Below are 17,026 nucleotides of genomic sequence, written 5' to 3'. Positions count from 1 at the left end.
TAATTTTTTTTATATTAATATTATTTATTTTACTTTTTTATTTTTACACTGTCCCCTAATTTATTTATTTTCTTAATCACTTTTATTCCTATTACGAGGAATGTAATCATCCCTTGTAATAGAAATAAGGATGACAGGTCCTCTTTATGAAGAGATCTGGGGTCAAAAAGACCCTAAATCGCTTCTTTTATTTTGATCTTTTGTTTTTATTTTTTGCGTTTTGCTACAATAAATATCCCCAAAAAATATATTAAAAAAATATTTTTTTTCCTCAGTTTAGGCCGATACATATTCTTCTACATAAGCGTTTATTGATTGGTTTGCGCAAATGTTATAGCATCTACAAAATAGGGGATAGATTTATGACATTTTTATTAGTAATTTTTTTTTTTTACTAGTAATGGCGATGATCAGCAATTTTTTATCGTGACTGCGACATTATGGCGGACAGATTGGACACTTTTGGAGGCGATTTTGGGACAATTCACATTTATACAGCGATTAGTGCAATTAAAAATGCATTGACTACTGTGTAAATGTGACTGGTAGTGAAGGGGTTAATCACTAGGTCGCGCTGTAGGGGTTAAGTGTGTCCTAGGGAGTGATTCTAACTGTGGGGGGGAGGGGCTATGTGTGACATGACACTGATCACCGCTCCTGATTACAGGGAGCTCTGATCAGTGTCACTAGGCAGAGCAGGGAAATGCTTGTTTCTTCCTTTCCGTGAGACGATTGCGGGTATCTGTGTGGAAATCGAGTCCCGCGATCACACTCATGGATGTCGCAGTGGGCGCATCTTCCGACGCAAACCGCTTCTTAAAGGGCAATGTCCTTTCATAGTGTGAGTGCTGCATATCTGCTAACTATTTCCACAACTTCCTGGATTCCCTGCATGCTTTGCAGCTTCTCCTCTACTGTTTACTTTTCATTTCTAAGGACTACATATCCCATGGTACCTTACTCCCTACAAGCAGTGATTCCTGTACTGATGCTGAAGAATTGGATATTTGCTGCCTCTGTGTTAAGTCTAATTCCCACTATATATACATATATACTTTCTATAACATTTTATTTACGTTTTTATCTTTATATAAGTAGTACAAATAAAGGCTCCTTATATGACACTCAAAACAAGTACCAAATCCAGTTTCTATGTGATGCACAAGCCTCTTAAATTAAACAAATACTTATTTACTTTCTCTGAATGAGCCTAATCTTCCTTTATATAGTATGTTTCACATGCCTCTCCTTCCAGACACTGCAACTCACAATGGGATTGTTTCAGAAACAGAATTAGTGCAGAAAGCAGGATTGGGTGTGGCCAGGTGCTAATTGACAAGCTAGAGGCTTGTGAATCAACAGTGACAATACCGATAGCCACACCCCTGCAAAATGTATTCAAGCAGGTACAACCTACGTGAGGGTGGCAACTGTGGGACTTTGCAGGGGGACTAAGAGAAAATTGTAAGTGCAAATGTAATTGAGTGTAAGAGTATATATATATATATTTTAATTTATTTTATACTGTGGGAATTGGAGGTGTTCTTTTGCTTTAGCTCTTGAAATAATGTGCTTTCTACAACAATGGAGCCAGGGAGAAACTGGAAAACATGGCTTTCAGATGTATTGAAAATACAAAATAATTATTTGTGATATTTCATATTTAATGTAAGTCTTAAAAACTCTGTTCTCACCCTTACCATAACCCTAACTCAGCTTCTGTGTAATATTAAAAAAATTTATATCATATACATAAATATTTTTATATCCTCAAAGGTAGGGCATAGATATCCCCAAATGTCACATATAAAGATCAAGTTAAAATTTTTTTTGCTAAAAAATTGCTTAGAACCCCCAAACATTATATATATATAAAAAAAATGTGGGTCACTTTTATTCCTATTGCAAGGAATGTAAAAACCCCTTATAATAGAACAAAAGCAAGACAGGACCTCTTAAATATGAGATCTGGGGTCAAAAAGACCTCAGAGCTCATATTTATACTAAAATACAATTAAAAAAAAGTAATTTAAAATAAATAAATAATTTCTCCTTTTAGCCCTTGTACACACGGTCGGACTTTCCGACGGAATGTTTCCTATCGGACCGTTTTGTCGGATATTCCAACTGTGTGTGGTCTGCATCGGACTGTTTCTGTCGGAATATCAGACGGACCAAGTTTTCCAACTTGCCGGTAAAATTTTCCGACAAAATGCTCCTATCGGACATACTCCGATCATGTGTAGCCTACTCAGATGGACAAAGTGCCACACATGCTCAGATCAAATTCCTAGACCAAAGCTATTGGCTACTAGCCTGAACGTAGTCCCGTCGTAACGAAATAACGTCATCACGTTATGTACAATTGAATTTTCCGACAACTTAGTCCGACCGTGTGTATGCAACATCACTTCTGGACCTCTTCCGGAATTAATCCGTCGGAATTACTCCGACGGATTTGGTTGTCGGAATCTCCGACCGTGTGTACAAGGGCTAAGAGCATTGTGCAGCAGTGACGTTTGACGTCGCTTCTGCCCTTCAATGCTATGGAGCCGAGCGGGGGCCATCTTTCCCTAACTCTGCATCCAGACAGTGAGGAGAAAGGATGCGATCGTCTCTGCCACTACCGACAGCAGGAGGGGGCCCTCTCCCACCACCGATAACAGTGATCTTGCGGTGAATCCACCGCAGAGACCACTTTTATCTTAAAGAGAAGCGCACGCTGTTCCTGAAAATACCAGTGTTATGAGAACTAGCTGCTGCCATAACAACGGTATTCAGAGTCAAAGTACCGGCGTACGGATACAGCGATTTACATGAAGTGGTTAATTAATTTGTATGGATATATTGAGTTACAATGCATTTTGTACCCACATCCCAATCTCTACATAGAAAATCATACATTGAAAAAAAGGCAGGGACTTGCATAGGTACTCACAAAATCAGTACACTTTCAAATATATATATATATTTTAACTTATCTTAAAAGAATGCGCTTACATATACTATTTATAAAAAAAACTCTCCTGGTTATTATAATGTACATATGCTGTAACATTTGATATACCTTTAATCTACCAAGCCTCCATATAACCTCATATAGTTTAGCGTTTCTTCCAAATGATCATGCTATTTATTGTCTTAGTATTAGTTTGAAGATCACTGATTGAGACATATGCATTCTTCTATGTGTCTTCAGGGTTTCCTTCCTCTTTCATTCCCTGCAAAGGTAAAGCATAATGGACTACTATGCATCGCATAGTAGTCCATTATGTGTCACTTACCTGACACAGGAGCCAGCGAAGTCACCTCTGTCCCCTGTAGTCCGGCGCATCCATCTTCTCTGTGGGGTCTCGCAGCTCCGCCGCTGTCATTCGGCGAAGCCGCGATGATCTCATTCCCGCGCGTGCGCACGGGAGCCGACACGCGCGCCATCTTCGTCGTTGACGATGTCGCGCTCAGTGCGCCTGCGCGCCGCTGTCTACGGCGCATGAGCCATAGACAGCGGTGCCTGTCTTCGGGCAAATATCTCCTAAACCGTATAGGTTTAGGAGATATTTCTTGGACCTACAGGTAAGCCTTAATCTAGGCTTACCTGTAGGTCAAAGTGTGTTGTAAGGGTTTACAACCACTTTAATCAGGAACAATTGTTCTAATAATGCAATTTTTAAGAGTGAAGTGGAAACATTGTGGAACAGATTAAAGTTGACCATATACTAATCGAAATTCAGCCACTTCAGTGCGGGAGGGAGGGGGTGAAGGAGGATTCCTACATTCACGAAATTTGTGTGGATGGTGAAATCAAGTTTTGTTTTTTCGTTCAGAAATATCCATATTTAGCCAGCTTAGGAGCAAGATAAACATTTGAAGACAGCCGTTAACAAAGTAAAATTGCAGACCAGGTAATTGTTATTATTTAAGAAAAAGCAAATTAAGAAAGGAAAGACACGTATACTGATTATATGCTGTACTCCTCAACACAGGGAGATTGGGCAGGTCATTAAGAAATACAGGTATTTTCTACAAGGTTAGAAAATGTATTTCCGACTCTTGGGAAATAGCCTTTAGAAGACCCATATCAATCAAGGACAAATTGGTTCACAGCCATTATATAAGATAAAATAAGGATCCATGTTGAGTGAAAAGCACCTATAGATGTGGGTCATGTGCACATTGTAAATATATAGACAACAGCAATCAGAATTACCTAATGAGAGAAAATATATTAGTAAACATTTTGTTAATAGCAGGACAGCAGGCATTGTTTATATGCTTATTTTCAAAAGGGGGATGTATAATAATAAGGGGGCGCTAATAATATAACAATAAAGAGCTTGTGCTCAATATCTCATCATCAATGTGAGCAATACCATACAAAATGTGACCATATATAAGTATAACAATAAAGTGCTTGTCCTCAATAATTCATAATCAATGTAAACAAAACTGTACAAATATGATTGTAAGTTCATAGAAAAAGGTGCAGATTAATTGTGAGTATAATGTGCATCAGTAAACGGGGAGCAGATATAAGGTAATCCTTGCAGACATAACACACACCTGCCTGCAGATATAATGAACTGAACATCCACAGACTGTGTGAAGTTATCTAGACTGCTAAACCATCATATGCATAATTCTTCAACATAGATGAACACTAGACACAAACAATTCGAAAGTGCAATGTGCATCAACGAACAAACAAAGAATGTGCCAAATCAACGTCCATAAATAAAGTGAGGTAATCTGATCTTTCACACCATCACCACTGCCAATTAGCGATTTTGCATACAAACGACACACGGCGAGTATAGGTAAGTATCCTACTTACCAAACCACCATGACCTCTTTAACTAAAAAGATAGGTCAGGTGGAGCGTTGTATGATCGTGGTCTGTGGTGTTTACTGGTGTCAGGTGGATATTCCAGGAGAAGCTCCGCCAGAATGATAAATCAGAAAAAAGTGGCATGCTTCTTGATGACGTCATTACGACGAAACGTACGTCGAGGCATTACCTGGTCACACAGCCTTTTCCGGCCACTTCTGGTTTCAGCAGATTAGGTGGTGGAACGCATGCCACTCGCTACTGTACAAGTGGGAGCAAGCGGGATGGCTGCTTCAGACTTCACCTGACATTGCTGAACCTGTAACCTTCAGTGGCGAGGAAAGGCACTTACAAAGTAAGCAACCACTTGGCCTGTTGTTTTTATATTTTTTTTAATAAAGGGAATCACACTATGGTATTGCCTTTTCCACTTTTTTTCTGAATTATCATTCTGGCGGAGCTTCTCCTGGAATATCCACCTGACACCAGTAAAGACCACAGACCACGGAGATCATGGTGGTTTGGTAAGTAGGATACTGACCTATACTCACCGGGTGTTGGTTGTATCCAAAATCGCTAACTGGCAACGGTGATGGTGTGAAATATCAGATTACCTCACTTAATTCATGGACATTGATTTAGCACATTCTTTGCTTGTTCATTGATGCACATTGCACATTCAAATTGTTTGTGTATAGTGTTAATCTATGTTTAAAAATTATGCATATGATGGTTTAGCAGTCTAGAAAAACTCACACAATCTGTGGATGTTCAGTTAGTTATATCTGCAGGCAGGTGTGTGTTATGTTTGCTAGGAGGACCTTATATCCGCTGGCTGTTTACTGATGCACATTATACTCACAATTAATCTGCACCTATTTCTATGAACTTACAATCATATTTGTACGGTTTTGTTTACATTTTTTATGAATTATTGAGCACAAGCACTTTATTGTTATGTCTACATATGATCACATTTTGTATGGTATTGTTCACATTGATCATGAGATATTGAGCACAAGCACTTTATTGTTATATTATTAGCGCCCCGCTACTATTATACATCCCCCCACAAGCTCAAAGCCTGCTTACCAAGCACTTTGAGGAGAGCAGCTTTTATTCTTATTTCTCAACATTAGTTGTTTGTATTATTTTCTCTTTGCGCGTAGTTCTTCTATTTTATTTCTTATTTTCAAATGGGGTTACTTCTAAAAAGGGAAAATGAAACATCTTGAACAACTTTGAATTTACGACCATGTACTGTGCAATAGAGAATGGGGACATGTACTCACCGATCAGCAAACATGTGGCAGTGCATCATATTTACAATTCTTCTTGCATTAGATTTTGTGCATTGGATAGAGTACACCTTAACCCACATAGTAGACATTGGGATCAACAACTATTACTGTGTGAAATGAAGTGGATCTACTTGTTGCTGGTAACAGCTGTCCTTGGATTAAATTAATCCACTGGCTTCAAACCCTTTTTATAGACAGTTGACCCTGGTGATTTGGATCTGTTTTGGTAATATGGTAGAATGCTAAGAGTAGTTATAGGCTCAAAAACAGAACCTTAACCACTTCAGCCCAGAGCTTCTTTTTTTACACTTGTTGTTTACAAGTTAAAATCATTTTTTACTTAGTATTCCCAAACATTATATATATATTTTTTATAACACCCTAGAAAATACAATGGCGATCATTGCAATACTTTTTGCACAGCGGTCTTACCAGCGCACTTTTTTTTGTAAAAATACTCTTTTTTGAATTAAAAAATAAGACAACAGTAAAGTTAGCCCAATTTTTTTATATTGTTAAAGATAATGTTACGCTGAGTAAATTGATACCCAACATGTCCTGCTTCAACATTGCGCCCGCTCGTGGAATGGCGACAAACTTTTACCCTTAAAAATCTCCATAGGGGAAATTTAAAAAATAGGCGATGTTTAAAAATGTCTACAGGTTATCAGTTAGCGATCACTGCGATACCTCACATGTGTGGTTTGAACACCGTTTACATATGCGGGCGCTACTCACATATGCATTCACTTCTGCACGCAAGCTGATTGAGACGGGGCGCTTTCAAAAAATATGTTTTTCTTATTTATTTTACTTTAAATTTTTTATTTTGATACTGTTAAAAAAAATTATAATAATTGGGTCACGTATATTCCTGCTACAAGGAAGGTAACATCCCTTGTAATAGAAAAAAGCATGACAGGACCTCTTAAATATGAGATCTGGGGTCAAAAAGACCTCAGATCTCATATTTACACTAAAATACAATTTAAAAAACTCTTTTAAGAGCATTGGGTGAAAGGGACATTTGACGTTGCTTCCGCCCTTCCATGCCATGGAGCCAAGCAGGGACCATCTTCCCCTCAGTCAGCAGCCAGGCATCCACAGGAGAGGACACGATCTTCTCCTCCACTACTGGCGGGTCCGGTAAGTGTCAGAGATGATTTACTTTTCCCACCCTGTTTATTATTTGTAAATTTGAATATTTTCAGGTCCTATATTTAGTGATGGGTCTAATAGGAGCTAGACTCCCATAAGATCCTCTTCAGCCTCTCTGCCTGGATTATCCTGACAGTCGCATGTGGGAATGATATCAATGATTTTAATAATACTGAAACTGTACTATGCTATTTTAGTGCGTTTGTTTGGTGGAAGTGCTAACTCAGAAATTCATATGGAATATTTATGTATTTGCGTCATTGTAGGGATGAACCTCCCACGCTCCCATTGACAAAGAAGACTATTGGTCTAAGAAACACGTAGAGAAATTTATATTTCCCCATCAGTGGTCCCTATACTAATACTGAGGAAATATAAAGGATAATCATTATCTTAGAGTGATATGAAGGCTTGGTAGTTCAAAAGTACACTAAAGCCCTATACACATTATCAGATTTTCTGCTGATTTTTTCCTTCAGATTTACCAAAACTTTATAATATAAGGTCAAATCTTAGGAGTTTCAGTTTGTATGCAATCAGGCAGGCCCTGGCACTACATGGTTTTGGTAAATCTGAAGACAAAAACCAGCAGAAAATCTGATAGTGTGTATGGGGCTTTATGTGCAAAAGTTTTAGGCAGGTGAGAAATGCTGTAAAGTAAGAATGCTTTCAAAAATATATGTTTTAATTGTTTATTTGTATCAATTTACAAAATGCAAACTGGGCGAACAGAAGAAAAATGTAAATCACATTAATATTTAGTGTGACTACCCTTTGGCTTCAATCAGCATCAATTATTTTGCACAATACTATATATTAACTGTTACAGTGTATGTACATTTTATTTTATTTTTTATTTTTCTAATAACATGGAAAGTTTTTTGAACAGTTTGCATCAGCACATGATTTTAATTTAGGTTAATAATAAAGAAATATTTTATTGTTTATTTTGATTTTGTGAAGTAGTGAAAGTACCTGCCTTTTTTCAGTTTTCCCTTTTCTATAATCAGATTATACTCTAAACTACTAAAACAATATCCGTCAATAAACACAACCACAGAGAAGTATCCACCGAAGTCCAATCAATACTGAGACAGATGAGGATTGCAAAGTGCTGATGTGCAGTTCAGTAATTGTGCAAATATTTAACCACTTGCAGACCGGACCATTTTGCTGGTCAAAGACCAGACCACTTTTTGTGATTCAGCACTGCGTCGCTTTAACTGACAATTGCGCGGTTGTGCGACGTGGCTCCCAAACAAAATTGACGTCCTTTTTTTTCCCACAAATAGAGCTTTCTTTTGGTGGTATTTGATCACCCCTGCGGTTTTTATTTTTTGCGCTATAAACAAAAATAGAGCGACAATTTTGAAAAAAACGCATTATTTTTTACTTTTTGTTATAATAAATATCCCCCAAAAATATATAAAAAAAACATTTTTTTTCCCTCAGTTTAGGCCGATACGTATTCTTCTACATATTTTTGGTAAAAAAAAATGCAATAAGCGATTATTGATTGGTTTGCGCAAAAGTTATAGCGTTTACAAAATAGGGATAGTTTTATAGCATTTTTATAAATAATTTTTTATTATTTTTTTTTTACTAGTAATGGCGGCGATCAGCAATTTTTATTGTGACTGCGACATTGTGGGGGACCCATCGGACATTTTTGACACATTTTTGGGACCATTGTCATTTATACAGTAATCACTGCTATATAAATGCAGTGATTCCTGTGTAAATGACACTGCCAGTGAAAGGGTTAACCAGTGGGTGGCAGTGTAGGGGTTAAGTGTTCCTAGGGGTGTGTTACTAACTGTGGGGGGGTTGGGCTTTCATTTAGTGAACACTGATCTCTGCTCCAATCACATGGAGCAGAGATCAGCGTCACTAGTTGCTAGGCAGAATGGAGAAATGTTGTTTACACAGCATTTCCTCCATTCGGCCGCTCCGTGAGACGATCGCGGGGATGCCCGCGGCGATCGAGTCCGCGGGTCCCGCGACCGGACTCACGGGGGTCCCAACCAGCGCGGGAGCGCGCCGCCGGTGGCGCGCTCCCGATGGCAGAGCGGCATTGAATATTGGACAAACCTGTACGCCAATATGCCTGCCCGTGCCATTCTGTCGACGTACATCGTCGTGCGCTGGTCGGGAAGTGGTTAACCACTTCAGGACCGCCGTATTGCCGTATTGCCAATGTACGTCAACACAATGGCACAGGCAGGCACAATCACAGGCAGGCACAATCACGTAGATGTACGTGCCTGCCTTCCAGCGGGTGGGGGGTCCCCCTCCCGCTGGTTACGGCGGTCCGGTTCGCTCCAGGAGCGCTCCGTGATGAGGGGATGGCCGTTGGTTTTCGGCCACCCCCTCTGGATCGCTCCTGGCCAATGAGAAGCTTCCTCCCACTGTGTATTGTTTACACAGGAAGGAGGAAGTGATGTCATTCTCCTCGGGGCGGTCTTTTTGACCGGACTACGAGGAGAAGACTAATAGTAAGTGTGCACCAACACTACACTGACATGTAGGTACACACAGGCACACAAACCCCCCCCGACCCCCCCCCGATCGCCCCCCGATCCCCCCCTCCCCCCCAGTCACAGTGTCACTGATTGCATTGATCATTTCTTTACTGATCAATGCATTCAGTGTCAGTTGTGACAGTAAAAACTGTCAGGACAGTTAGTGTTAGGTCCAAGGTAGCCCCCTATCACCCCCCAATAAAGATTTAACCCCCTGATTGCCCCTAGAGTTAACCCTTTCACCCCCTTTTGCATGTGTCACTAAGCGATCATTTTTCTGATCGCTGCATGTGTCGCTAGGTAGCTAGTTATTTTTTTAGGTTCACCGCCAGGTTTTTATATCGCTAGGTACCCCGATATACTACCCAATAATGGTTTTAACCCCCTGATTGCCGCTAGTTAACCCTTTCACCCCCTTTTGCCAGTGTCACTAAGCGATCGTTTTTCTGATCGCTGCATTAGTGTCGCTACAGTTGCTAGGTAGCTAGTTATTTTTTTAGGTTCACCGCCAGGTTTTTATAGCGCTAGGTACCCCGATATACTACCCAATAATGGTTTTAACCCCCTGATTGCTGCTAGTTAACCCTTTCACCCCCTTTTGCCAGTGTCACTAAGCGATCATTTTTCTGATCGCTGCATGTGTCGCTAGGTAGCTAGTTATTTTTTTAGGTTCACCGCCAGGTTTTTATATCGCTAGGTACCCCGATATACTACCCAATAATGGTTTTAACCCCCTGATTGCCGCTAGTTAACCCTTTCACCCCCTTTTGCCAGTGTCACTAAGCGATAATTTTTCTGAACGCTGCATCAGTGTCGCTAGTGTCGCTAGGTAGCTAGTTATTTTTTTAGGTTCACCGCCAGGTTTTTATAGCGCTAGGTACCCCGATATTCTACCCAATAATGGTTTTAACCCCCTGATTGCTGCTAGTTAACCCTTTCACTCCCTTTCACCAGCGATCACAGTATAAGTGTCACTGGTGACGCTGGTTAGCCAGTTAGTTATTTAGGTTCCCCGTCAGGTTTTTATATAGCGCCAGGGACCCCCATATACTACCTAATAAAAATTTGAACCCCCTGATTGCCCCTAGTTAACCCTTTCACCACTGATCACCGTATAAGTGTTACGGGTGACTCTGGTTAGTTTGTTTTTTATAGCATCAGGGCACCCACCATTTATTACCCAATAAAGGTTTAACCCCCTGATCACCCGGCGGGTGATATCAATTAGGTTTTAGGGTCAGGGTCTGCGTCGCCCCAGGCAGCGCTAGGTTAGTGCCAGTACCGCTAACACCCACACGCAAAGCATACACCTCCCGTAGTGGTATAGAATCTGAACAGATCAATATCTGATCTGATCAGATCTATACTAGCGTCCCCAGCAGTTTAGGGTTCCAAAAAAACGCATTGTTAGCGGGATCAGCCCAAATACCTGCTAGCACCTGCGTTTTGCCCCTCTGCCCAGCCCACCCAAGTGCAGTATCGATCGATCACTGTCACTTACAAAACACTAAACACATAACTGCAGCGATCGCAGAGTCAGGCCTGATCCCTGCCATCGCTAACAGGTTTTTTGGTAGCATTTTATATTCAAATCCGGAAGGCAGTGCTTGGTTTTCGGGGTCCCGTACGTGGCTAGGCTCCCAAAAAGTCCCCCACATGTGGTATCCCCGTACTCGGGAGAAGCAGCAGAATTTATTTTGGGGTGTAATTTGACTTCTGCCCATAGCATGTGTGAGCAATATATCATTTAGTGACAACTTTGTGCAAAAAAAAAAAAGTTTGTAATATTCCCGCAACTTTTGGCAAAATATAAAATATTCCATGGACTCAACATGCCTCTCAGTAAATAGCTTGGGGTGTCTACTTTCCAAAATGGGGTCATTTGGGGGGGTTTTGTGCTATTTTGGCATTTTATGGCCTTCGAAACTGTGATAGGTAGTGAGGAGTTAAATCAAAAATTTGCACCCTTAGAAATCCTGAAGGTGGTGATTGGTTTTTGGGGTGCCGTGCGCAACTAGACTCCCAAAAAGTCCCACACATGTGGTATCCCCGTACTCAGGAGAAGCAGCAGAATGTATTTTGGGGTGTCATTTCACATATGCCCATAGCATGTGTGAGCAATATATCATTTAGTGACAACTTGGTGCAAAAAAAAAAAAGTTTGTAATATTCCCGCAACTTGTGGCAAAATATAAAATATTCCATGGACTCAACATGCCTCTCAGTAAATAGATTGGGGTGTCTACTTTCCAAAATGGGGTCATTTTGGGGGGTTTTGTGCTATTTTGGCATTTTATGGCCTTCGAAACTGTGATAGGTAGTGAGGAGTTAAATCAAAAATTTGCACCCTTAGAAATCCTGAAGGTGGTGATTGGTTTTCGGGGTGCCGTGCGCGACTAGACTCCCAAAAAGTCCCACACATGTGGTATCCCCATACTCGGGAGAAGTAGCGGAATATATTTTGGGGTGCAATTCCACATATAACCATGGCATGTGTGAGCAATATATCATTTTTTTTTTTTTTTGTCATTATTCAATCCCTTAGGACAAAAAAAATAAATATTCAATGGGCTCAACATACCCATCAGCAATTTCCTTGGGGTGTGTACTTTCCAAAATGGGGTCATTTGGGGGGGATTTGTACTGCCCTTCCATTTTAGCACCTCAAGAAATGCCTGCTAGCACCTGCGTTTTGCCCCTCTGCCCAGCCCACCCAAGTGCAGTATCGATCGATCACTGTCACTTACAAAACACTAAACACATAACTGCAGCGATCGCAGAGTCAGGCCTGATCCCTGCCATCGCTAACAGGTTTTTTGGTAGCATTTTATATTCAAATCCGGAAGGCAGTGCTTGGTTTTAGGGGTCCCGTACGTGGCTAGGCTCCCAAAAAGTCCCCCACATGTGGTATCCCCGTACTCGGGAGAAGCAGCAGAATTTATTTTGGGGTGTAATTTGACTTCTGCCCATAGCATGTGTGAGCAATATATCATTTAGTGACAACTTTGTGCAAAAAAAAAAAAAGTTTGTAATATTCCCGCAACTTTTGGCAAAATATAAAATAAACCAATCAGCTTCCAGGTTTTTTTTGTCAAAGCTTAACCACATAACAACTGCCCCATAGCCCAATGACAGAGCGATCACTTGTAATCAAATCGGTGCCATGTTATGACACCGGTTCCTCCCTCCCCTCTCTGTACCGATCGGTACAACGGAGGGGGAAGAGATCAGTGTCAGCAGAGATGTGGGCTGCATCTGCAGTGCCCACATCGCTGCTCACCAAATTTAACCCCTCAATTCCCTGCCAATACCCCTCAATTCCATGCCAATACTCTGCAATACCAGCCAATACTCTGCAATACCCGCCAATACTCTGCAATACCAATCAGTACTCTGCAATACCCGCCAATACTCTGCAATACCCGCCAATACCCTGCCAATACTCTGCAATACCCTGCCAATACTCTGCAATACCCTGCCAATACTCTGCAATAAATTGCCATACCCAGCCATACTCGGAGATACCCTGCAATACCCAGCCATAGACGTTCCCCCCCCCCCCCCCCCCTGCTGCCCTCCGGTGCTTCTACCGACTCGCCAATACGATCAAAGCCAGAATCTTTTTTTGTTTTTTTATTTCAGGCTTCCCAGCCTAGAGGTGAGATGCAGGGTCTTATTGACCCTATATCTCACTGTAAAGAGGACCTGTCATGCCATATTCCTATTACATCCCTTGTAATAGGAATAAACATCCCTTGTAATAGGAATAAAAGTGATCAAAATATTTATTTTTGGGGAAAAAAATGTCAAACTAAAATAAATAAAGTAAAATGAACAATACAATTTTTTTTTTTTTTTAAACGCCCCTGTCCCCATGTGATCGCATGCAGAAGCGAACGCATATGTAAGTCCTGCCCACATATGAAAACGGTGTTCAAACCACACATGTGAGGTATCGCTGCGAACATTAGAGCGAGAGCAATAATTCTAGCCCTAGACCTCCTCTGTAACTCAAAACATGTAACCAGTAAAAAAATGTAAGCGTCGCCTATGGGGATTTTTAAGTAGTGATGTTTGGCGCCATTCCACAAGCATGTGCAATTTTGAAGAGTGACATGTTAGGTATCTATTTACTCAGCATAACTTCATCTTTCACATTATGCAAAAATTGGGCTAACTTTACTGTTTTTGTTTTTTTTAAGCAGAAAACTGTTTATTTTTTTGCAAAAAAAAACGCTGTCGAAAAATTGCTGCGTGAGATAAAGAGTTGCAACGACCACCATTGTATTCTCTAGGGTGTTTGCTAAAAAAAAATATATATATAATGTTTTGGGGTTCTTTGTCATTTTCTAGCAAATAAATGATGATTTTTACATGTAGGAGAGAAATGTCAGAATTGTCCTGGGTGCTCCAGAACGCCTGATGGTGCTCCCTGCATGTTGGACCTCTGTATGTGGCCATGCTGTGTAAAAGTCTCACATATGTGGTATTGCCATACTCGGGAGTAATAGCAGAATGTGTTTTGGGGTGTAATTTGTGGTATGCATATCCTGTGTGTGAGAAATAAACTGATAATATGACAATTTTGTGAAAAAAATTTAAAAAAATCTTGATTTTGCAAAGAATTGTGGGAAAAAATGACAACTTTAAAAAACTCATGATGCCTCTTACTAAATACCTTGGAATGTATTCATTCCAAAAAGGGTTATTTGGGGGGTATTTGTACTTTTCTGGCATGTTAGGGTCTCAAGAATTGAAATAGGCCGTCAGTACTTCAGGTGTGATCAATTTTCAGATATTGGCACCATAGCTTGTGGACTCTATAACTTTTACAAAGACCAAATAATATCCACCAATTTGTACTTATTTTTACCAAAGATAAGCAGTAGTATAAATTTTGGCCAAAATTTATGAAGAAAAATTACTAATCTGCTAAATTTTATAACAGAAAAGAAGAACAATTCATTTTTTTACAGAATTTTCTGTCTTTTTTCTTTTATAGCACAAAAAATAAAAAGCCCAGAGGTGAATAAATACCACTAAAAGAAAGCTCTATTTATGTGAAAAAAAGGACAAAAATTTCATATGGGTACAGTGTTGCATGACTGAGTAATTGTCATTCAAAATGTGAGAGCACCGAAAGCTGAAAATTGGTCTGGTTATTAAGCGTGTTTAAGTGCCCAGTGGTCAAGTGGTTAATTGAACAAGCTGAAGTTAGAAGCTGAAGTTTTAGTAAATAAACCCCACTCTGTGTAGTACTGCAAAGCAGTATGTCTATGCAAATCAGTATGGCTATGCCTATGTATTTAATGAGCAAGTAAGACTACTCCCATATAATTATAAACGTTACACGTAAAAAAAAAACAGAAATAATTTGATAAGAGTATGATAAGTTTTACAACAGGGAAATTGTTTTTATATATATATATATATATATATATATATATATATATATATTGTATATCTAAATATAGAAAGCAAAAACTGGATGTAGGACGGAAGCAGCAGTAGTGCAGACAGTATAGGCACAATTGTATGGATAGCTCTTCTGCTTGAACATGCCTGTTAGTAATTATACTCACTGGACAGCTGAACTGGCCTCTGAATGTGTAGAAATTGCAGTTAGATGATGATGATGTATTGCATATAGTAGTGACTTTTATATTGAATATGTTCTTCCTGTTTGTTTATTTTTCAAATCTCATGATCATCATCATATTTCTGTCTATAATACATAACCATTCAATTAATTGAGCACTTTGTGCTTTTTTTAGATACCATGATCAACAGGATGTAACTAGCAACTTTCTTGGAGCAATGTGGTTAATTTCAATTACTTTTCTATCAATCGGATATGGGGACATGGTACCGAACACATACTGTGGAAAAGGAGTTTGTTTACTTACTGGAATTATGGTAAGAAGACATTTAATCACTATGACTTTTGTTGAACTTGATTGAGCATTGATGAAACATTGATGAATGAGATTGGTTGTTCTCCTCTACTGTATATTGCCTGCAACTCTAAGCCCAAAGTAGGCACCAGATCTCCGATTTTTCCTAAGCATAGTTACTTTTGCATAAGTGTGACTTTAATTTAGCCTTTTGCTTTTAAAGTGCAAACTGCATGTTTGTTGCAATAAAAAAATGCAATAAAAAGAATATTTAGAAAAATGGCTGGTGATCTTTCAGGTTGTTCTACGGAACAAGGACATTGGGCCTTTTCATCCAAAAGGATTTTATTTTTAATAGAGTAATAGATTGAGTAAAATTATTTGAGACTAGTTGTGAGAATTCCTACTGTACACTCTTGTTTTTCCCTTACCCCACCTGTGTGCATCCAGCTGCATTTAGCAAGCTGTAAAACAGTGAAACGTAATGACCACAGTAGTAGAACCTATCAAATGGATTATAGAAACTGCTGGGTAATTTAACCCAGTTTCCCTTTTGGGTGAACTGAATTTTTATGACATAGATAGATGCCCTCCAAAAAGTTAGGTGCTAGGTGTGCTGAAAATTATTTCAAGTAACTAACATTTTTAGCCTTTTCTAATGTTTTTAAAGTGTATCTAAAGCCAGCTGTTTTTTTATACTATTGGATGGAGTGTGTAAGGATTATAAACTCTGTCAGGTTATTAATGAAGCTGTCTGGAGATTCATTCTATTTGTCTTAGTGGGCACGATACAGATTAATGGGCACCCAAAATTTAGAATTTTCACCAAAACTTGAGTAGAAGGAGAATCTTCCAATTCAGACACCTGTTTTAGTTAGAATTATCTAGGATTTCTTTCACTTTGGAAAGACCTTCTGTTGTTTCTCCAGGACAGGAAGTGAGGGAAAATCCCACCAATGGGACAATGATGATAATAAAAATCTGACAAGTTTCAGCCCATCCCTAGTCTAAAACAAAAGAGAACATGTTGGCTTTAGTTATACTATAAAGTAACATATTTTTCAATCTGCTCAATTGAGGCTTTGGCTGGTTCTTGAATTATACATAAAGCCAGTTCTCCACTACTTTGTGTTGCTCTGTATAATAGTTTTCCAGATAGCTCATTCCATATCTGAGCATACCAAAAACTAACAAATCACCCTACTGAACATTAAGGCATTTTGTTTATTTTTTTCCACCAATCTACAGTAAAAAAATGTAAGACCTGTTTTAAGTTTTCTATTTCCATATTGCGTCTCATAGACACATAGATATTGAATACAAACT

The 17,026-nt window shown here is 39.4% G+C and overlaps 1 protein-coding gene across 4 annotated transcripts in view; it reads left to right on the top strand.

Moving 5' to 3' along the window:
* Nucleotides 1-17,026, top strand: part of KCNN2 (potassium calcium-activated channel subfamily N member 2) — a 276,041-nt gene that overhangs the window by 176,290 nt on the left and 82,725 nt on the right. For all 4 annotated transcript variants that reach the window (XM_077462261.1, XM_077462263.1, XM_077462262.1 and 1 more), the window contains one exon: nucleotides 15,581-15,722. In XM_077462261.1, coding sequence (XP_077318387.1) covers nucleotides 15,581-15,722 — 142 coding nt within the window. The remainder of the gene's footprint in view (nucleotides 1-15,580; nucleotides 15,723-17,026) is intronic.

Source organism: Lithobates pipiens, unplaced genomic scaffold (genome assembly GCF_037356315.1).
Source record: "Lithobates pipiens isolate NorthernLeopardFrog02 unplaced genomic scaffold, aLitPip1_a1.2 Scaffold_3, whole genome shotgun sequence".
Lineage (NCBI taxonomy): Eukaryota > Metazoa > Chordata > Amphibia > Anura > Ranidae > Lithobates > Lithobates pipiens.
This window is presented reverse-complemented; position numbering and strand designations above follow the sequence as displayed.